Source organism: Polyodon spathula, chromosome 26 (genome assembly GCF_017654505.1).
Source record: "Polyodon spathula isolate WHYD16114869_AA chromosome 26, ASM1765450v1, whole genome shotgun sequence".
Lineage (NCBI taxonomy): Eukaryota > Metazoa > Chordata > Actinopteri > Acipenseriformes > Polyodontidae > Polyodon > Polyodon spathula.
In genome coordinates, this window is record NC_054559.1 from 16628855 (window position 1) to 16651893 (window position 23039).

A 23039-nucleotide genomic window follows, 5' to 3' on the forward strand; every position below is an offset into this window, starting at 1 on the left:
AACAAAAAATCAGAGGACGCAAAGCAAAAGCAGAAAACACAAATACAAGAAAGCCCAGTGAAGTCATATTGAAAGCTTGGTAAAGAACATGGTATATAATGACCTTTATAGAGTTATGAAAGGGAACCCTTTTATATATGTGTTCATATTAGGCCTAACATGCCTTTTCCATAATATGTATAATGCACGTGCACGATGAAGATTTGTCGTCGGTAAGGCACGTGTGTGTGTGTGTGTGGTTCATTGGGGAGTGTCTTCAAACGTTCCTCATGAATCTGAATGTTGTCTTACACAGGGGTCTGGAGCATGTGGGCAAACTCATTACAGCATCTGGACAGCTGGTCTGCCGTTTTACACGCTCCCTTGAGAGGAGAGTGCAAGAGAAGCTGTAGTCTTCTGTTTCCAAGAATAGCCACCCCGTCTGTCACATTGCTTTCTTCACAAAAAAGTCTTATCCAGCACATTCGTCACTTTAACACTGAGCAATGCGCTCAGCTATTACTCTGCATGTGTGTAGACTAGTGCTACTATCCTGTATTATCCCTGCATCTTGTAAAGCGCTTTGTGATGGTGGTCCACTGTGAAAGGCGCTATATAAAATAGATTGCTTGATAGTGCTGCATTGAGCACTGTTGCTGTCACTACTCTCATTGTGTTATTTTCATTATGTGTTCATGACATATACTGCACAAAAAGCAACTGCCAAAAAGCTGCCTAGAGAATGCCTACTATTGGCCCTCCATCCTTATCCCTGATTTATGCTGACTTGAAACGGGGAGCTGCAGCTCTTATATATCGCATTGTATAGGTCATAGATCCCTTTTGCATTACAAAAGCAATCAGACGTATGAAACAAAAGTATGAGCCACGTGGTGCACATATTTCCAATTTTTTGATCAGCCCCTGGCTTGCAACTGGCAAAGCAGTAACTGAAAGCTGCCATGGTCCCCCATTCATACTGTATTGCACACTGAAATCTAATGCCTTGGTTTACAATACAATCACACTAAACCTCCGGTAACAAAACCATTAATATAGTGCATCTATAGTGCCGAGGTTCAACACAAAGGCATTGAGAAAGACCTCTAGCTGAAATGTTTAAGAGTTAATTCAGTTTTATTGAATATCCCCACGTGAGTGTTTTATACTAGTGAACAGGTATAACATAGTAGTGACCTTGTTAAAGGAGTCTGATTGAAACAACATGGGGCACTATGCCTCTGATTAATCGACAGGCTTCTAGTATCTGGAGCAGAGCCAGTAACAACTGCAGGCTTGCATCAACTCAGCTGGCAGAGCCACATCCTTCTAGCAAGCAGTGCAACATGCACTTGGGGTCACAGTTCCACTGTGCAGCTTTATGGCTTACAGTAAAGAGTCTTTTTGTATGAAATTGTCACATGTTGCAAGGCATCCATCTTTGACCAGTATCCCTACCCCCACCCATATGAAAAATCATAGTACTGTTCTCTTAAATTAGTGTTTCTTGCCATGGAACATCACAGTAACCCACACATTTAATGAACAGACAGATTTGATTTCAGTTAAATAATTTATTGAAAAATAGCAATAAATGCCAAATTCGCAGACAGATACATACTGGCATATTTTTTATAACACTTCACAAGTTGACTTTTTTTGCACAGCGTCCCAAAGTTATGTGCACCATTAGTTACAGCAGTTCGGTTTGACTTCAAAAAGAATAAGTTAATAATCGGATTTCTTTGTCAAAGAACTGTAGTTTACAGTTACATGTGGCGCAGCTCGAACGCCAGTCAACTTTTCAGTCGGCATTTAAGCTTTGTGTTCATTTTAAAACAGCTCGTCAGACTTTCTCCTGCGACAAATACAACTGAAATGGATAGTCAGTGCAGACGTGTTTCAGCAGTTTTCTGAGCCAAACTCATTGGCACACAGCCCCACGACGTTCCTTAAAATTGTCCTGGAAGAGTCTACTCGGCACACCTCCTGACACTGAATCGGGGCGGAACGATCTCCGTCACAGGCAGAACAGCTGACCTGGAGCAAATCCGGCTTCTCCGCCCTCCAGCCGTGTCCTCCTGTTCAACCCATTCCGAGTTGCAACGCCACGGCTGAGTCGGTTGCACCACCCCCATTATCCTTTAACCTCTGCCCGGCTTCTTCACCCTCTCAGCTCAGCCAGGGCTAACGGTTAGTTTGTCTTGTGTTCACTTTGGTTTTCACCCAAGAATGTGACGTGTAATTGTATTATTCTTTGTTGTTTAAAATTTCTTCCCTGTGCGCTCCTTCTCACGCCGTTGTTTGTATTCAGCGCTGTTGCATTGAGATGTAGGGGATCCACTGGTTCTTGCAGCGGCTTGCGGCGCAGTAGCTGCCCACTTCCTCGAGAGCTTGGTTTTTCCAAGTATCCGTGTGGGAATTCTGATGAGACAAAAAACAAAAAGCAATGTTATTACTAGTTTTCTGAACGCTATCTGTGGTATGTTGCGCTTGTGGTTAGTAAGCAACGATCGGTAAATACGCATTAACAATGTTTTTCTACAAACTTAATACAGTGAGGATGCTTCCACAGCTACCATTTCCGCTTGCATCACATTTAAATGCATGCATTGTAAATTGTTTCGCTTCTACCTTGCACTGCTGCACCTTCAATTAGAAAAGGCACACAAGCTGTACCCTGTGTATCTATTCTGAAGCATAATTCCAGCAAGAGTCATATTGTTAAATTAAGCTGCTGCCAGAGCGCGTTGGGAATGTGCTAATAGGTTTGCTCTGCGCATGCAAAAATAAAACTTCGGGATTAGAGGTCCGCTGATGCTCGCGCTAAACGCACAGGATGATATGTCCATTCTGAACGTGTTTACCACGGTTACACTGCAGCGCTGGCTTTCTCGTCGCAGTCCAGGTACTTACAGTGACAAGGATGCAGTGCAGGTCTTTCGGTTCGTTGCCGTTGCTCTCCGCATTGGTTTCGCCCAGAACCTCGGCTAGTCTCTGCATGCCGGACACTCGCAGGATGTTGATATCGTTGTCACAGCAGAATGCTTGAATGAGGGTGAAGTGGATTTGCAAGGCAATGTCCCCCTCGTCTTCCTCGTCGGTCGCTAGAATGCAAAGAATAACGCTATCGGGATCACTGCGAAAAGAGAAAAAAAAAAAATCTAAAGGTTAATTTACTGCTGAGTTTTTTTTTATTATTATTGTACATCTGTATTTCAAATATTGCAATTGCATTGCAAGAATGCTGCTCGGGGGCAGTGTACTTACACATTCATCAGTTTTGCAGACTCGTAGACTCCCACAGTTAAGCAGTGTCGCCTCTGTGCCGCGGCCAGCAATTCTTCTAAAGCTTGGTTTACAGTTTCCATCCTTCAAACAGAAAACAAGAATACTACATTAGACATGTGGTTTTGGTTGCACTGCAAGACTTCTGAGTAAAGCGACAGGCAGCCAATTCAGTGCGGACTACATGCTACAGCACAGCCTCATTTACAGGTATTGGTACTTTCCCGATAAACCGGTTTTACTGTTGGCTATGCCGCACATAACCTGCTGATAATACAGCATTGCTATTCAAACTACAGTGCAGGATACACAGTTAGTGCAGCTGCATCAGCAATATAATCGTTTCACAAATTATACTTACTTTTTTTCAGTGGTGTTGCAGCCAACGACTTCTTCCAGAGTCATGTTGCAAGTAAAATAATCCACAAGGTTTGAATAATATCTGTAGAAAATGCGGCGTCAGTTTTACAATCAGTATAATCCAGCTGCTTGTTGAGTCCCAGGATTCGTTTCAGACAGTCAGTGTCTAAGTGATAGATCCCAAACTCTGCTGTGTCCTGTGAATGATATATCAGCTTGTGCTGCGTTTACTTGCAAGAGCAGAGTTTTTATATACTCTCGCTAGAGGCGTGGCTTCAACAAACCGAAACCCGCAGCTTCAGCCAATAGCTTTCAAAGGAATCTTTAGCCTTTCAATCAATTGGGTGGATATGCAAATGAGCCCCACGTGGGGTTGCTAGATGTGTTTTTTGGGTTTTTTTTTTTAATCCTCTGGAATGCCCGAAGCTGCTTGTATAGTGGGGTTTCTTCTGGAAAACTACAATAGAATGATATTAATACTCGAAACTATTGCACAGTCCGCCTTTTTTTTAGGAAATGCAGTAGAAACAATTGAAACTAAATTGCTATGCAGCTGAAATATGTGCCAGTATTTGTGTTTGTATGGTGCAAAAGATGTGTATTTGAATTACAAAAAACAAATTCATTCTTTTTTGCAGAAGGTGATTTCAACTCTCGTGATCTGCAACCCAGGTTCATTAGCGCCTGACATAACTCGTGCACAGAGGACCACTGGAACACCGGACAAGCTAATTCAACTCCACGGGTTTTGCAACCTCTGAAGGATAATAGGTTCACAACACGAACAACACCCCTTGGGAGTCGTGTTTATTATTATGCATGTTTATCGTTTCACGGCTCCCTAATACAATTGTACAATAAGTTCACGTGACACTTTCAGAAAGACAGATGTACAATACACGCAATTCTTATTTGTATATTGATGTGGAACTGTCACCTGCGTGTTTATTCCTGCAAACTTTCTACATTATTGTAGCACTGACTTTTTTTGCAAAGTAGCTGAAATTACGGCCATCAACCTTTGTATTTTCTTACGGATTTCCAATCTAAGCACGCTTTTGCACATGTTGTATTTCATAATAAACGAAACCTTCCCAGCAGCTTTTAAGTACTGTACTGTAACCAATTAGCGTTCTCTGGCGCACTCTGGCGGCCAGGCGCTGTCCGTGCAGCCGTAGAGGAAAAACATGTTGCAACACGTTGTAATTTTACAATCATCTCGCTTTCCAGTTCCCGTCATATTATTAGGTATTAATGTCACATTCTAAACTTGCAAAATGCAAAGTGGTGTTTTGTTTCCATTACCAAACATAATAAACGTATTATTATTATTATTATTATTATTATTATTATTATTATTATTATTATTATTATTATTATAGCAGTTAGATTTAATACTAGTTTTACTGTATGAGTTTAATAAGACACACCTGAGCTTGTTACCTATACGCTGCGGCTAATCAAACTCGTAATAAAACCTGGAATGGGTGCAACATGCGTGTAGAAAACTGATCAAGGGTTTTTATTAATTTAAATCTATATAATCAATATTCATACAGTAGTCATTGCAAAATCGCAAAAACAAGAATTCAGTGCGATGATTCAAGGTATTGTCTGCGTGTGCCCTCTGGTGGACTTTAGTATCGGTACATTAAATACATTTTAAACCAATGCTGCCACCTGCTGGCACAATTTAATTCTAATTTATACTGCGGTAGCTTATTATGTTTTAACATTTAAGCAAGCAGTAACACACTGTTTGGGTGTACAGGAAAGCAGTATAATAAATGGCGGTAGCTACATTTATACAGTAAAATACAATAGTAAAGATGGAAATGACCGTGTTTTTAAATCGATGTACAGGGAATCTCAGTCTAGTCTGTTAAGAGTTCATTCTACAAACTAATTGTATCATACTGCAAATGAGTTTCAATTTAGCCCAAGGAACATTACCCCATCAAAGCAGATCAAGAGGTCTGGCACTGTGATTAGTCTCCTGTGTGATTGATGGCTCTCAGCCGCGTTTCGTGTTTGATTACAAGAAGGAAAAGGGTACTGTAATCTTTTTAATTTCAGGTAAACTAAGCTTGTTTTCAGTGCCATGTGGCTGGATATAGATTTTAAAAAATATATATTTTTAAAAAAAAAACAGACAAATGACTTTTTTTTTTTTTTTTTTTTTTAATTATTTGTCATTGTTAAACCATAATTTCTTAATTTGACCGGTGTGCTCGTTTCTGGTGCACATGCGACACAGACACGCCATCGTTCCTGTAAGTGTGCTTGTACATCTCACACTGTGAGCTGACTCAGTGAAATCAGTTAGTCACCATCGCTAAAAGCGAAGAAGTAAAGAGGTAGTAACGTGCTGTAGTCGTGAGTCACGGCATCATCCTACAGTGTTTATCAGCGGTGCTGTCAGTTTCTGTACCTACACACCCCACAGCCACGCGGTGTGCACTCCGCTGCGCATCCTCCCACAACGAGATGATGCCTCGAAAGAGAGCAGTCCACTAGTGCAGAAAAAATATCTGGAATCTTCTATTTAAAAAGTAGCCCTGTGCATGCATGCATATATATATATATATGATTATATGATAAGATTATACTGCTTCTGTTTGTTTATTTATACACCACACCACTTTGAATACCAAACCTGGTCATGATCAATACAAGAAAGACAGCTATTTCTTAGTAAGTTGGGTCAAGCAGACAAACGAGTCGTTCTGTGTCTTCAGTGCCCAATATGTTGTACGGCATATCAGGGTCACTGACACTCGGGAGCGTTTCCTGTAAAATCTTTCTGTGTGAATCAGAGTTAAATTACAGTATCGTTTTGCTAATTAGCCAAATGGGATTTCAGACCATTGTTACAGATTCCCTTCATAGTTAAAAGGAAGCCAGTACGGTAGTACTGTATTCAAATCCGATGGATTGAGTACTCGACTGTCCCACTTGTATATTACATAACGAGGTTAATTAATGGTATAACGAGGTTAATTAATGGTATAACGGCGACTCTTTCGCCATCTCCGCCCCCCTTCTCAATGGACAGTTTGCATAATGCTTGTGAGACCATCAATGAATACCCTAGATGAGGTATTGTGTTCAGCGATCACGTGTAAGAGCTATTAGCACTTTATTTTTTTATTTTTTTTAAAAACACCTCCGTATTCTATCAATTGATCTCATAACATAAATGGTTCTTCAAGTTATGTAGTCGCCTGGTTTCCCGTTAATTGCTCACGCTGGCTGGTCTTTACCGGACTCGCACTGAATACACAAGGCGATCCTTTACGTCCTTCTGATGAAAATTGACACATAAAAATACCCCATGATGACTCTGACAGCTCTCTAACTGTCCCGATCGACACCCGTCTATTCTAAATGACGCACAGTGCGTTGCCTTGTTTTATAATCAGTTTGAGGGTTGATGGTTTAAATGTGTGCGTGGGCTTTGTATTGTTAGGTGCATTTTCATGAACATGTATTTTAATTTAAAAATAACATTTATTTAAATCGGGAAATCAATGCATTTTGTTGCATAGGTAACCACAGAGATGATAAGCACAATAAAGGAAGGCTATATGGAAAGCAATGTGCAATATTGTCATGCACATCTACTGTGGTATATTCCTCTAATTTACATTGCAATACTTTGGTATTGAATTTAGCGTTTTGTCTAGTTTTGCTAGCGCTGTTGAAATCTTCCTGGGTCATGTTTTGCTGTGAACTTCCTTCGACCACCTTACCTTCCTCGATTAGGGTACAGCGTGACGTCACCGGGTCCTCAGACGGGCACGCACCCTCCCTGATGTGACATGACCACAGAACCTCGAGCTAGCTTCCCAGGAATGCCATACCTCCTCCATGCACCCCTATCGTACACCCTTTCAGCCCGTCTCACACAGACCCTCCTTCTGACTCTTGTCTCCTCCACAACTGATCTGTGCACCTCACTTTTTAAGCTGCCTGCATTTTATTGTATAGTTGTGTCAAACAATGACCCCGCCATGAATGGGGCGCCATAAAAACTGTTGCAACTAAACTGCCATTCAAACCCAAGATCTTTTGATTTCTCTTATTTTTTTCCTTTGAGTTGGGTCAGCTACTACAGTAGACAACAATGCGACGGGCCAGGCTGGGGTTTGGTCACTGTGATTGTACCAGCCGAGAGTTAAAAGTTAAAAGTCAAAACTAGAGTAAGGCACACACATATCAACACTATCATTTTTCACTCAACACTAAAACAAAACACGGTTTCTGTGATTCAACAAGCCAACAACTGACAAGGGAACGCTGCATTCTCTGGAAAGTAAATCGTGAATACTGCACGAAAAAGCGCCGCAGCGGCCGTCGTTCGTTTTGTTTGTTAGCTGGACTGTTTTTAATACCTCGGTGTCTCGTTAGTAGATATAAATTGCTCCATGTTGAAAATGAGTTTTCCCTTTTGAGATTTCATTCCACACATATATGCACCCACTGGCTGTCTTGGGTTCAGACGTGTTATTTTTAACTTGTTATAAACACCGTCTCGACTCAAGTCGGGAGGCTCTGTGGAAACGGGGCACGGTGACCAGGGGAGCGCACAGGTTATTACCCCTGCGAGAGCATGCGAGACTCCCACGGTTAAAGCGCTCAGGTGAGCCAAGAGTCTATTTTTAGTACAATATAATGAGCGTTTTTTTTCCAAAAGTGATTATTCTTTTTCTTTCTTTCTTTCTTTCTTTCTCATAGACTCCACACTCAGTCTCCACTTAATTTCTAACTGTGTCTTCTGGTCTTGGTTTATGTGATAACGTATGGGCTGGCATTAACTTTGTCAACTGTTTTTAATACAGAGACATCACCCCTAAGTTGTATTTGTTTGAAGCTCAATAAACCCACTTCCCTCAACTGTAGAAAGAAAAACAAAGTGTTGTAAAGCATAGTGAAAGCAGTCAATAGGATTCACAGCTGCTTTTTAAAAGTACATTTTGCACACTTTGAAATGTGTAGAGAAACAAGGCTGTGTGCTTCTCATCACATACATGGGGGGTCATGGGCGAGGTCTTCTGCCTGGGTCTGGGACGTCCTGCTCTCCCGACAAACTAGCCAGTCAAATGCAACCTTTCCATCAGCACCAGGAAACCAGTCTGTCAAACGCAATCTAAGAATTACCCCTCGCATTCCAAGAATGTGCGATTGTTGTACGCACGCTTTTACTTAAAAGGAATTCAAGCAATTACATAATTGCTATTATTATTATTGCTAGTTACAAATGCATTCACCAGCCTCCTGTTTTTCCCTGACAGTACAATAGATCCACAGCCTTCATGTTTAGCAGACGTTTCCTTCTGCAGTCAGAGATTTAAAAGGTGACTCTCGCGTCCTTTGCATTGGACCCTCGTTAGGTTCTTCCCCCATCAGCGTGTGCAGATAGAGTTCTGTCAGCTCGCAACCCTAACTCGGACTGACAGAGTACCCTAGATCTGCTGCTGGTGGAAATGAACAGAGCTGATCTGAAATAAGTCCATCCTAGTGGCAGATGGAGATGAAGCATAATAACCCTGTCTCAACCCTACCACGCTGCCTACAGACGGTTTCCCCATACATTCAACAGAACCGCAGTTTATCACTAGTAGTTACAGTATGTGAAAGGGCTAATAAGTGTACCAATCGATTACAAATTCAGACAATCAGGTATTGAGGTATTATTGTAACGCAATTTGATTATACTTATTTCTATTAAAGATACATAAATAAATACTGTACATATTTTCATAACCCGTTTCATGCACTAATACACACATGGTTAATCCTATGCATAACACTCCCCCACTCTCTCTTCTCGTATATTGAATGGTTTGGTGCAGAATCAGCTCGTCTCGCTGCCGTGTTGCAGCCGCTTAAGCGCGAACGAGACTGATGTTTTGAAACAGAAGCGCAAAACAATGAAACAGTCTACAGGTAAATATTCTACCCTGCCCAAGCCAAGCGCTCCCACCAGCACTACACCCCCGATTTCCCTCTAGTCGGCACAAGTTGTAACACCTCAAATCCTAAAAAGCGATCCTCCGTGGTAATAAAAACCTAATGAAGATTTGTCACGCTTTTCTGTCTTAATTATAGTAATTTGACACTATATTGTAAATCAACACTAGAGGGGGCTAAGTGAGCACAGACCAAAAAATAAACAAATACAAATAAATGATTTATCGTCCAAGAAAATATACACATACTTTTTATTGTTTATTTTATTTTATTTTATTTATTTTTTTATTTTTTTGCCTTTTTACGTTCGTTTTAATTTTTAGTGGTTGAATTTGGTGCATGTGCAAACTTGCATTTCAAATCGACAGCTGCTATGTGGAGAAAATGACGCGTGTTATTTATTTATTCTTCCACGCCGCGAGGAGGCGATATTGTAAACGCACTAAACCATCAAGTGATCTTTTCATCACTAACGGAGGCACTGCATTATGGGAGGTGTAGTCCAATACCGTTGCGTTACAGAACCCGAATGCACGTGAAAACTACGACTCCCACAGAGCTTGAGGACAGTCACACACGCTGTAGTGTCTGCATGCACGCTGAGCTTGGTTTAATTTAAACACGACTGTGCGTTTGTTTATTCTTGTTATTAGTTTGAATAATACATAAATAAACACATTTTTGTTTCACAATGGCGGAATTGGACGGAGAAATAGTCTACCAGAGTGACAGAACGGAAGTAAGTTTTTTAAAAAAGTAACTCGTTTTGTGTTAGTAATAATAATAATGATAATAATAATAAAGCATAATTGCATTTTCCGTGTTACTTTGATAATTTAGGTATGTTTTGTAAGTGCTGGACGTTTACAAAGTAATGATGCCTTTCATTGTTGTATTTTTAGTGGACGTTTTGCGACGCACTGTATCTGTCAGTTTTCAACTTTCAACAGTTATAATAATGACAGTTTCCACTTGTGAACGTGACAGTACTTTTTTTTTTCGTATCCCCACCCCCCAATTCTGTCGATATAAGAAGTAACATTTTGTAAATATATTTGCCGTTTCTTAAGAATCTGCAAATGTTATTGCTTTAATTGCCCAAACCAAGCGTAAGGATAAGAAATGGTAGAATTTCGTTTTTTTAAACACTAGACTTAAGTCTAACGTAACAGCTTTCTGAAAGAATCGCCAATTATAATTCCTTATGCTAGGACACCTGTCAGCTCACTATGACCCAGTTAAGGTTTTCGTTGTCTTTAACCAGACTGTTGTGTTCTGTCCAGGTGGGTGAGTCTTTCTGCGAGGATACAGCGCTGGTCAAAGCCTATGACAAGGCAGTGAAGCCATTACAGGTGAGAAAGACAGCTCTTTACACTGTGTGTGTGTGTGCTTCTGTTGTTTAACACTGCAAGATCAGTGTAATACTCCAATAATCCAGTAGAACAGTAGGTGTGGTTTGTGGACCTGTGTCGAGCTCTGGTTATTTTGCTTTGCATTTCTAATGAACAGAGTGCCCCGGCGATGGAGCGCGAGGGCTGTCACATGCACGTCAACGTCACGGGGGAATCTGAAGGAGATAATGAGACAAAGAAAGAGGAAGAGAAGGGGACAGAAGCGCAGGTACGTAAAACGAAAGCTTGTTTTCCGTCGCCCAAACCCTATTCGCGTTGAACGCACTGTTCCAATACGGGATGGCCCACTGTGGCCCTGGACTAAAGCCTTGTCTGCCTTTCTGTCTGTCATTCTGTCTCTTTTGTTGGGTTGTCTGTCTGTGTGTGCCTCACCATGTCCCTGGGATGGAAATGGAAATAAGAGCCATTGCATAGTAGTTGGATCCATTCCTGGTTTTGCAATGAGTATAATAAGACACACCTAAGCTTGTTACCTATACGCTGGGGTTAACCAAGCTGTTAGTAAAACCTGTATCATTGTGAGCCTAAGCTCTCCTCTCCCTGTGTGTGTCAGTGGGTTGTGTCCCTGTTCTGTCTTCTCTCCTTGTGTGTGTCAGTGGGTTGTGTCCCTTTTCTGTCTCCTCTCCCTGTGTGTGTCAGTGGGTTGTGTCCCTGGTCTGTCTCCTCTCCCTGTGTGTGTCAGTGGGTTGTGTCCCTGGTCTGTCTCCTCTCCCTGTGTGTGTCAGTGGGTTGTGTCCCTGGTCTGTCTCCTCTCCCTGTGTGTGTCAGTGGGTTGTGTCCCTGCTCTAAGCTCTCCTCTCCCTATGTGTGTCAGTGGGTTGTGTCCCTGTTCTGTCTCCTCTCCCTGTGTGTGTCAGTGTGTTGTGTCCCTGCTCTGTCTCCTCTCCCTGTGTGTGTCAGTGGGTTGTGTCCCTGCTCTAAGCTCTCCTCTCCCTATGTGTGTCAGTGGGTTGTGTCCCTGTTCTGTCTCCTCTCCCTGTGTGTCATTGTGCTGTGTCCCTGCTCTGTCTCTTCTCCCTGTGTGTGTCAGTGTGTTGTGTCCCTGCTCTAAGCTCTCCTCTCCCCGTGTGTTGTCAGTGTGTTGTGTCCCTGCTCTGTCTCTTCTCCCTGTGTGTGTCAGTGTGCTGTGTCCCTGCTCTAAGCTCTCCTCTCCCTGTGTGTTGTCAGTGGCAGGTGGGGTGGCGGTGCTGTGCAGTCTGGTCGGAGGACGGGCTGGTGTACCCCGCAGTGGTGCGCAAGCTGTTGCCGGACCGAGGGAGGTGTGTAGTTCGGTTTGAGGGTTACGGGAACGAGGAGGAGCAGGACCTCAGTGCCCTGCTGCCGGCCCAGGACTCTGAGCCCATCAATCCCACCCACACCCAGGACTCTGAGCCCTCCGTTCTCACCCACACCACAGAACCGGAATCAGGACAGGTATCATGTTTGTTTGTTTTAATTCGAGTGCATATTTGTTTTAGGAATATCAAAGTTGAATGCGTAACTTTCCTCTTTTTCAACTGAAATAGTTAGTTCAAGATCAGGCACACGGACTACAAAGGGCAGCAGTGCACTCCAGCTGTGTGTCATCGTGCCCCTAGTGTTAACCCTGATCTCTGGGGTATACACTAAGATCACAGTACAATACACATCTCTGTGTGCAGGTCAGGATATACGCTATTTACGTTTAATCTTCTGGTCCTGATGGGCTGCTTTGTATGGTGAGCAAAAAGATAAGACTGTGTGCTATGTAGAGAGCTGCAAAGAAGTAGTATCACAAGCTATTCTAAGCTCTGCTAAGGTCAGTAGCTTGTGTGGTCATGAATGATTATTTTATAAAAAGGCAAACATCTGTAAGGTAGGGAAATCATTTATTGATTCCGAAATCACATAAATGCAGCATTCAAGAAGCATATGGTGGACTGCAAGTGGCGTTGTAGTGCATTTGGTCATGTGTTCGTGATATAATTCAGACATCTGTAACAATACAATACATTGTACAAAGAAAGTGTCACGATTTACCAGTAAGCAGTCATTACACCCCCTACTGATCTTGTGTCTGTGTGACTGTGTCCTTTGTCTGAGGCCCAGAGTCTGTGCCATTCTGGTCTCTCCCTGTGTGTCAAAGACTTGAGTGTGTTTAAGTGTGTCATTGTGTCCCTAGTGCATTACTGGTGGTGTCAATGTGTTATGTCCTTGCTCTGTCTCCTCTCCCTGTATGTCAGTGTGTTGTGTCCCTGCTCTGTCTCCTCTCCCTGTGTGTCAGTGTGTTGTGTCCTTGCTCTGTCTCCTCTCCCTGTGTGTCAGTGTGTTGTGTCCCTGCTCTGCCTCCTCTCCCTGTGTGTGTGTCAGAATGTTGTGTCCCTGCTCTGTCTCCTCTCCCTGTGTGTGTGTCAGTGTGCTGTGTCCCTGCTGTAAGCTCTCCTCTCCCTGTGTATGTCAGTGTTGTGTCCCTGCTCTGTCTCCTCTCCCTGTGGGTGTGTCAGTGTGTTGTGTCCCTGCTCTGTCTCCTCTCCCTGTGTGTGTCAGTGTGTTGTGTCCCTGCTGTGTCTCCTCTCCCTGTGTGTGTCAGTGTGTTGTGTCCCTGCTGTATCTCCTCTCCCTGTGTGTGTGTCAGTGTGCTGTGTCCCTGCTGTATCTCCTCTCCCTGTGTGTGTGTCAGTGTGCAGTGTCCCTGCTGTATCTCCTCTCCCTCTGTGTGTCAGTGTGCAGTGTCCCTGCTGTATGTCCTCTCCCTGTGTGTGTCAGTGTGTTGTGACCGTGCTCTGTCTCCTCTCCCTTTGTGTGTCAGTGTGCTGTGTCCCTGCTCTCTGTCCTCTCCCTGTGTGTGTCAGTGTGCTGTGTCCCTGCTCTGTCTACTGTCTCTGTGTGTGTCAGTGTGCTGTGTCCCTGCTCTGTCTCCTCTCCCTGTGTGTGTCAGTGTGCTGTGTCCCTGCTCTAAGCTCTCCTCTCCCTGTGTGTTTTCAGTGGCAGGTGGGGTGGCGGTGCTGTGCAGTCTGGTCGGAGGACGGGCTGGTGTACCCCGCAGTGGTGCGCAAGCTGTTGCCGGACCGAGGGAGGTGTGTAGTTCGGTTCGACGGCTACGGGAATGAGGAGGAGCAGGACCTCAGTGCCCTGCTGCCGGCCCAGGACTCTGAGCCCATCAATCCCACCTACACCCAGGACTCTGAGCCCCCCGGTCCCACCCACACCACAGATCCACAACTACAACCAGAACTACAGGTGCGTATCCGTGTCAGCTGAACACAGCGCTGCGAGAGGGTTACAATGTTAACATGCAGAGTATCCAAGTATTCAAAACTTTAAAACTCAAACAATTGGGGGGCTATGTATATTTTATATGGAAATTGTCATTTTCTCTGTATAGGACTATTGCTTTAAGAGAATGTGTTAAAGGTCTTAGGATAAGGTCAGGAATAAGTTCTAAAGTTTTAAGCTGAAACGAGTATTTAATAAATCCTTTGAACAGGTTGGAGAGTCTGCTAGGCTATATTAAGTGCCGATTCTTTGTAAGCAGTGCTTACAGGAGGGATCTTGCTGTTGGATATGGATGGTGTTCTTCATGCTTCGGGTGATGCTGTGTGTTTCTTGAACCAGGAGGAAGACGATGAGGATGAAAGCCGCCCGGAGTCTTTGAAACCTGTGAAAAAGGAAAAGGCTAAGAAGCAGGGGCGCGCCTGCCCTGAACTCAACCACGCTTCCTCCCCCCCCTTCCCATTTCCCCCCCCAATGCCACCGGGATACAGCGGCGGGCCCGTGAGTAACAGGACAAGGGGTTTCATTTTAGTGTGAAATTTAAGCATCAAAAAATAAACCTGTAAACTTGCAATTCTTTTCTCAGCCACATGGTGGGGTGATTGGGGTTTTTATTCTGAATATCCAGACTGATGCTGGCAGTAGTCAAGCTAATCTGCTTAACTTTGATTTTTTTTAGCTGCCTGTCCCCACATCACTGCATATCTAGTTGGGATGAATGTTGCTAAGAAGTGTATCATTGACTTAAAAATCACACCATCATAGGTTCTATGATAACTTAAAAGAAACAAAGTCAATTAGAAAAAAACGGTTTGGTCAGCGCTTTCTTAAGGCCTGTCTTCATATACTTATATCTAGAGAAATGCCTATCAGACTGTGATGAAATCTGATTATGACATTTATACTGCATGTTATTGAGAGTATCAGAATACACTTATGTCTGTGTCACACTGTAAATGTTTACATCAGCATACAGTGGATGTAGGTCATGGTGATCTACTTTCCCACGATACTGCATGCTCTGAGCTTGCGTTTACAGCTGTGGCGCTGGATGTTTGTTACTAAAATGTGTTTCTTTTTTTTTTTGTTGTATTGCCTGCCAACAGATCTTCCTGCCCCTCCCTCCCCCTCCCCCTCCCCCCCCTGCCTTCACTTTCCACGGAGCTGCTGACGAGATCGACGTGGACTCACTGTCCAGCATGCTGCTGTCCTGGTACTTGTGTGGATATCACACCGGCTTCCACCTGGTAAGAGATCCACGATCAAATGTACCGACGCCCAGCGTCATCGCGTGCTTGTACTTCAGCAGCTGTATGTCTGCACGGTTCTGTAGTCACGCGGTACAGGGATTGCAGACTTACAGAATTTGCAGACTTTTAGATTTTTTTTTTTTCCTAACCTACCATACTGTATCTGCAACTCCCAAAATATGTATTCAAACCAGTCTATGCCTTTTCTGATTATTCCAGATAGTACAGCCAGGCTTTTTAGATTTTTTTTTTTATTTTTATTTATTTGTTTCTGTTCCTATTTGTCTGTGATTTTGCAAAAAAAAAAAAAAAAAAAAAAAAAAGGTTTCCTTTTTAACTGAAGCGCCAAAGCCATTCTCCGGCTACAACCCCTATGAGTGAGTGCACTTTGTGCATGTAATTCTGTCAATCGAGCTGTTATTGATTAACCACCCCATACTTTGCAAGATCTGCTTTTGTCTTGATCCCCCCACCCCCCCTTCTCTATCAGCCAGGCTCTCGGCTCCTCTCTCCCAGCTCAATAGCTTTAGATTTCTTGTCTTCCAGGGTTTGCAGCAGGCTCGAGTAGAAGCTGAGAAAAACTGTGCCAAAAACAAACAAGCTCAGTTGAACACCAACAAGAAACTCAGGAAGAACCTCTCCTAGAGGTACGCTCTGCAGACCCTGTCCTCCTCTCCTGTTAATGCAGCATTGCAGACAGAAGTGGTTCGGTGGCTGCGTGTAATCTGATTCACTGTGCGCCACATAATGTGAAACAAGTTGTGTCCTGAGAAATGAAAGTTCTAGCCACAGTTTCCCATTATAAATCTCAGTCTGCTGAAATACAAAGTGATCGTGCTTAGATCCCAGCTGACACACAAGCCTTTTTTCCTATAAAATGTCTACACCCCCTTGAACTTTTTTCCCATTTTGTTGTGCCAGTGCCTCAGAGTTTCATGCATTTAAATGAGGATTTTTTTTCCACTTATCTACACACCATAGTCCACACTGTTAAGGGGGAAAAAAAGTTTTATTGAGAAAAAAATTATATATTAAAAATTCAGAACTGAAAGATCATAATTTGAGAAGTCTCCACCCCCCTGAGTTAATACTTGGTGGAAGCACCTTTGGCAGCAATTACAGCTGTGAGTCTGTTGGGATAGGTCTCTACCAACTTTGCACACCTAGATTTGGCAATATTTGACTATTCTTCTTTACAGAACTGTTCAAGCTCTGTCAAGTTCCTTGGGGAGCGTTGATGGACAGCAATCTTCAAGTCATGCCACAAATTTTTGATTGGATTTAGGTCGGGGCTCTGACTGGGCCACTAAAGAACATTTACCTTTTTGTTCCTTAGGCATTCCAGTGTAGCTTTGGCTGTGTGCTTTGGGTCATTGTCATACTGAAAGGTGAACTTCCCTCCCAGTTTCAGCTTTCTTGCAGAGGGCAGCAGGTTTTCGTGAAAGACTTCTCTGTACTTTGCTCCATTCATTTTCCCTTCTATCCTGACAAGTGCCCCAGTCCCTGCCAATGAGAAACATCCCTATAACATGATGCTGGCGCCTCCATGCTTCACAGTAGGGATGGTGTTCTTTGGGTGATGCCACATGGCTACAGAATCTCCTGAGTGTTTTTTTTGCATACTTCAAACGGGATTCAAGGTGGGCTTTCTTGAGTAATGGCTTCCTTCTTGCCACCCTACCATGCAGGTCAGATTTGTGTAGTTTAACCAGTCTAGGCCATAAAAGCCTGTAGCTCTTGCAAAGTTGGCCTCTTGGTAGCCTCTCTGATCAGTCTCCTTCTTGCTCGGTCATCCAGTTTGGAGGGATGGCCTGATCTAGGCAGGGTCTTGGTGGTGCCATACACCTTCCACTTGACTGTGCTCCAAGGGATAGTCAAGGCCTTTGATATTCTTTTTATACCCATCCCCTGATCTGTGCCTTTCAACAACTTTGAAAGTTGTTGTTTTGAAAGCGCCTTGGTGCTCATAGTTGAGTCTTTGCTTTGAAATGCACTATCCAGCAGAGAGAATCTACAGGAACTGCTGAATTTATCCTGAAATCATGTGAATCACTGCAATTTAACATAGGTGGAGGCCACTTAACATGGTGTGTGATTTTGAAGGCAATTGGTTACACCAGAGCTAATTTACGATTGCTGTTACGGGTGGGGTGGGGGGGTGGGGTGGACACTTATCCAACCAAGCTATTTCAGTTTTTATTTTTAATTAATTTTCTGCAAATTTCTAGAATATTTTTTTCACCTGGAAGTTGTGGGATAGGATGTGTAGATACATTAAAATAGTTTTTTTTTTTAAATGTATTTTAATTCCAGGCTATAAGGCAAAAAAAGATGAACATTTTGAAATGCGGTGTAGATTTTTTGTAGGCACTGTAGATCATCCTTGCATTATTACTTGGGACTGTGGGCTGCTGCTTGTTGCTCTTCTTCAGCTCAGTACCTTTTTAATAACGGTTTGGGGCAGATCTTGTTTGAACGGGTCTGTCTGTCGCCTGTGTTTCATTCCAGCTGTGTTTGGATAAGACAGCGGTCAGACATTATCAGCCCTGATTGGGATTGAGACTGGGCAGAGCTGCGTCTCCCTCGGTCTGCTCCCCTGCTGTCAGAGTGCAGCGAGGGTCTGGATTAATGTGATGTGTCACAGTGGAAAGCAGATAGGATCACTCCCATTGGATGTTTCCGAGTAGTGATGTAACATACATGCATGTTAATGGAAATTGCCTCTTTAAAAACTGACCATAATATTTGAATGCATTTTTGCAGAATGTCACTGTATTTTTGTAACTTTATAAAGTACGCAAAAAAAAGAAATGCAGGGTTTGCGATGTTATTTTTCTGAGCTTAAATGAGCTCATGCACAGTGCTTCCTGAATTCCTGCAGAAAATAAAGGTAGACCATGTGGTGCATCAGCATTGTTCTGTGTTTCAACAATGAAGATAGAAAAAGGTTTTTTTATTTATTTTTTAATATATATAAAGTACACGTATGCATTCCCAAAATCCATGTAATTGTTTATTAAAATGTTATGGACCATTTAGGTATTTTTTCTAAATAGGGTTGATATTTAAGATATAAATAAGATTTAAACTCTGTCAATCTGGCAATAAATGAGAGAAGACCAGAGGTGGCTCTTCCACAATGTATAGTGCATTATGACTCCAGTCCGTTGTGTGGATTGGCTCTGGTACCAACTTCTTAAGGGATCTACCCAGGTCTGCTTTAGAGATACCAGAGGAAAGTCTGATTGGGTACAAAACGTGTTGCTAAAGCTGTATCCAAGTTTCATTCCACGTTCACATGAAACACTGTTTGTGTTGTTTTCTCAGCATGTCTCGTCTCTCTGTGCTCACATCTTATCCCATTTTTCCAGGTGATTCAACCAAAACAAGAACTGGTTAGAATCTCAGGGCTGGACCTGGTTCAGAAGAGCTGCACTGTTAATTCTCGTCATCATCAAATAGGTGTTCTTTTCTCTCTTGAGTATCGTGGACACGCCTCTATAGCTGGAAATGACCTTTCAGATTCAGTTTGATTTTGACCGATATCGTCTGGTTTCACAGACCCGGATCAGCACTAAACTTGGTCTAGCTTACCCCAGGTAACATTAGGCAGTCCCAAAAACCCAGGCATGCATTCCGGAGACATGTGTAAGTAAAGTGTTTTTGTCATTGTAAATAAAATAAACACTTTGTTTTTGGATCCTTTAATCCCCCCCACCCCCCCCCCCCCCTCCCCCATTCCCCACGATAGCGAGGGAGCTCGCATTAGGATTCTGTGTTCTCAACGTTCATGAGAAGTTGTGATTTGCTTCATTGTGGTTAATTCAAAGCAAATAATGGGTCTTCTGAAATGTTCTAAAAGGAGATTGATTTGAATACCTCCATCTTTTATATGATTAAAGGGAACTGTGACAAACAGCATTTCTGACGGCGTGTGGTGGCACGTTTCTGACAGGTTTGCTCCTGACATTAACTGGTGAAGGTGTTTAAATCTCACACTGTAAAGTCTGCTCTAAAGTGATGTCTCTAAATGAACCTAATTAACTACAGCTCTGGCCAAAAGTTTAGCATCACCCTAGAATTAACAAATTTTGCTTCATAAAGTTGAATGAAACCTGGTGAATAGTGTTACATTAACATAAAATTACACACCACTTTGTAGTTTTCCCATTTTCTTAACGTAAAACTGTCAAATTAAAAATTGTGACTTTTGCAAAATAATTTTGTAGTTTTTTTGATTACATTTGAAGTAAAATACCTAAAAAATATTCATATGTTTTTTTTTTTTTTTTTTTTTTTTTTTAATTGTCTCAATCTTAATTGTAGGTTCTGCAAAACGTTTGCCCATAGCTACACCGGAGTGACTGTGAGTCCACAGGGAAGGAAATAAGATTTCTATCGCATAGCAGTTTCACCTATTCCAGGTTTTACCATGAACTTCGATTAGCCACAATGTATAGGCGACAAGCTCAGATGCATCTTATTAAACTCTTTGTAAAACTATGAATAGATCAATCTGCTGTGCAGTGCTATGCAGGTCTTATTTCCATCCCTGTATTACCCTGAAGAGACCCCAGACAGCCACTAGCAGACCACAACATTGTAATGCATCTGAATAAAAACTGTTCAAGGGTAGTGATGTATTACGATGGCACTGCAATGCTGTGTGTCTGGTCACACGGTTATGATGTCATTGATATGTCAAATTAAGAAAAAGTGGCCACTTTGTGGATACATTCCCACAGTGGCTCATCCCTGTGACTCAACCCTACAGCTGCATTGCCATTGAAGATCATTTGGGAAACGATTACTGCGCTAACCCCTCTCCCCCACTGCCCAATCCAACCCCCTTTTAAAGAAATCTCAGGAATAGTTTAAATATTTAACCAGACAACATTTTAAGCAGATGACATGCGGAGTGGGTAATAAATCTCATCAGTGCAACCCTTTCCCCTCGGGCCCACAGTAATCAGTATTGTGTATTGATGGCTTCGGGATACTGGATATTGAGAGGTGCTATATAAGATTTTGTGTCGTGTTGTAACAGCTGTCAGTGGAAATGCGATGTAGCCGCTGTGTTCGGCTTTCCTGAGGGAATCATTTCAGAGAGCCAGAGAAGCCAAGGGCTGTTTCACAAAAGCTGCTATTGAGAGAATATCAACAATTAACTTTCACAAACTATACGTGTCTCTGGATGTTCACAAACTTGAGTTCACAAGTGGTCTGGGATGGTCGTGAAATGTTCTCTGAAAACACCCTCAGGAGAACACATACAGTGGCTCTCAAAAGTTTTCGCCCCCCCTTGGACTTTTCCACATTTTATTGTGTTACAACATGGAATCAAAATGGATTTAATTAGGAGTTTTTGCCACTGATACACACAAAGAAAGTGTATAATGTCAAAGAGAAAAATAAAATCTACAAATTGTTCTAAATTAATTACAAATACAAAACAGAAAATAATTGACTGCAGAAGTATTCACCCCCTTGAGTCAATATTTGGTAGAGGCACCTTTGGCAGCAATTACAGCACTGAGTCTATTTGGATAAGTCTCTACCAGCTTTGCACATCTGGACACTGCAATTTGTGCCCATTCTTCTTTGCAAAATTGCTCAAGCTCCGTCAAGTTGGATGGGGACCTTTGGTGAACAGCAATTTTCAACTCTTTCCACATATTCTCAATTAGATTGAGGTCTGGGCTTTGATTGGGCCACTCCAGGACATTGACTTTTTTGTTTTTAAGCCACTCCAGTGTAGCTTTGGCTGTATGTTTGGGGTCATCCCAGGTCTCTTGCAGACTTCAGCAGGTTTTCCTCCAGGATTTCTCCATACTTTGCTGTATCCATTTTGTCCTCTATCTCCACAAGCTTTCCAGGCCCTGACACAGAGAAGCATCCCCATAGCATGATGCTGCCACCACCATGCTTCACAGTAGGGCTGGTGTTCTCAGGATGATGTACAGTGTTAGGCTTGCGCCAAACATAGCACTTAGCGTTGAGGCCAAAAAGCTCTATTTTGGTCTCATCAGACCATAGGATCTTCTTCCACTTGGTCTCGGAGTCTTGCACATGTCTTCTGGCAAACTCTAGCCGAGATTTGATGCGAGTTTTTTTCAACAGTGGCTTTCTTTTTGCCACTCTCCCATAAAGGCCAGTTTTGTGAAGCACCCAGTCTGTGTCTCCCAGCTCAGCAGTGGAAGACTGTAACTCCTTTAGAGTTGCCATAGGCCTCTTGGTGGCCTCCCTGACTAGTGCCCTTCTCGCCCGGATACTTATTGAGGACGGCCTGTTCTAGACAGATTCACAGTTGTGCCATATTCTCTCCATTTCTTAATAATGGACTTTACAGTGCTCCGGGGGATATTCAGTGCCTTGGAAATGTTCTTATTTCCTACCCCTTATTGGTGCTTTTGAAGAACCTGATTCCAGATTTGCTTTGAATGTTCCTTCGTCTTCATGATGTAGTTTTTGTTAGGAAATGTACTAACCGTGGGACCTCCCAGAGACAGGTGTGTTTAACCTGAAATCATGTGAAATACCTTAATTGCACACAGGTGGACTCCATTCAACTAATTATGTGACTTCTAAAGACAATTTTGTTGCACCAGGTGTGTCACAGCAAAGGGGGTGAATACTTACGCAATCAATTGTTTCCTTTTTTATATTTGTAATTAATTTAGAACAAGTTGTAGATTTCATTTTTCATTTTGACATAATGGACTTTTTTTGTGTTGATCTCCTAATTAAATCCATTTTGATTCCATGTTGTAACACGATAAAATGTGGAAAAGTCCAAAGGGGGGTGAATACTTTTGAGAGCCACTGTACACTCACAATTGTGACTGTATCACTGACCACAGCAGAAACTTACTGAGTGGAAACTGACCGGCACAGAAACTTACCGAGTCAAAACCTAGCAGAGCAGATTCTTTTCTCTGTTCTTAATTTCCGAGGTCTTACAGAATCCATGTTGGTCTTTCAGGCTGAGGAACTGACATGCCATGAATTCTGATTGATATATCTATCTATCTATCTATAGAGAGAGAGAGAGAGAGATATGAGAGAATGTCATGTAATGCTGGTTTAATTGGACGAGGCGAGGTGAAGCACCTGTTGTGTAGCCAGCCTGCCCCTGGGACACAGGCTCCTGGCTCATTTCCCCTGCAGGTCAGCCAGTGGAGATTGAAACAACCTGCAGCGGATCCACAGTGCAGTCCCAGGAGAGAGTGGTGTTTACACAGGGGAGGGGGGTCAGTGTTTGCACTTCTGTCAGAGGAGAGGGGAGTTACTGAAGATGACACGCACACCCGGGGAACAATATCTGAAGACAACATTCTCTCTCTCTCTCTCTCTCTCTCTCTCTCTCTCTCTCTCTCTCTCTCTCTCTCTCTCTCTCTATATATATATATATATATATTTGTCATTTATTAATTTTACAAGGTAAAACAAGATTGACCTATACATAGTATATAGGTGATGTGAAATAAATGACATCAAATGTCAAATGTGATTGAATAGTGCCATAGAACGGGAAATTACCTTGATT

General features: G+C 42.6%; 2 protein-coding genes across 4 annotated transcripts; one reads left to right on the forward strand and one right to left on the reverse strand.

Moving 5' to 3' along the window:
- Positions 1 to 1538: 1538 nt before the first annotated feature.
- Positions 1539 to 3859, reverse strand: LOC121301031 (growth arrest and DNA damage-inducible protein GADD45 beta-like). The gene is made up of 4 exons (XM_041230116.1): positions 3629 to 3859; positions 3250 to 3351; positions 2896 to 3118; positions 1539 to 2403 (listed from the first exon to the last, which is right to left on the reverse strand). Exons 1-4 carry the CDS (start codon positions 3670 to 3672, stop codon positions 2290 to 2292), a joined length of 483 nt encoding a protein of 160 aa, XP_041086050.1. The 5' UTR covers positions 3673 to 3859; the 3' UTR covers positions 1539 to 2289.
- A 6298-nt stretch (positions 3860 to 10157) lies between these two features.
- Positions 10158 to 19218, forward strand: LOC121301097 (survival motor neuron protein-like). 3 transcript variants are annotated; one of them, XM_041230231.1, is made up of 9 exons: positions 10158 to 10339; positions 10884 to 10952; positions 11110 to 11220; positions 12180 to 12425; positions 13956 to 14210; positions 14586 to 14744; positions 15350 to 15490; positions 16040 to 16140; positions 18002 to 19218. In XM_041230231.1, the coding sequence occupies exons 1-8, from the start codon at positions 10292 to 10294 to the stop codon at positions 16136 to 16138; spliced, it is 1128 nt and encodes a 375-aa protein (XP_041086165.1). In that variant the 5' UTR covers positions 10158 to 10291; the 3' UTR covers positions 16139 to 16140; positions 18002 to 19218. The 3 variants fall into 3 exon arrangements, with proteins under 3 accessions (XP_041086165.1, XP_041086164.1, XP_041086162.1); XM_041230230.1 differs by having other exon boundaries at positions 18865 to 19218; XM_041230228.1 differs by lacking the exon at positions 18002 to 19218 and having other exon boundaries at positions 16040 to 16447.
- The last annotated feature ends 3821 nt before the right edge of the window (positions 19219 to 23039 follow it).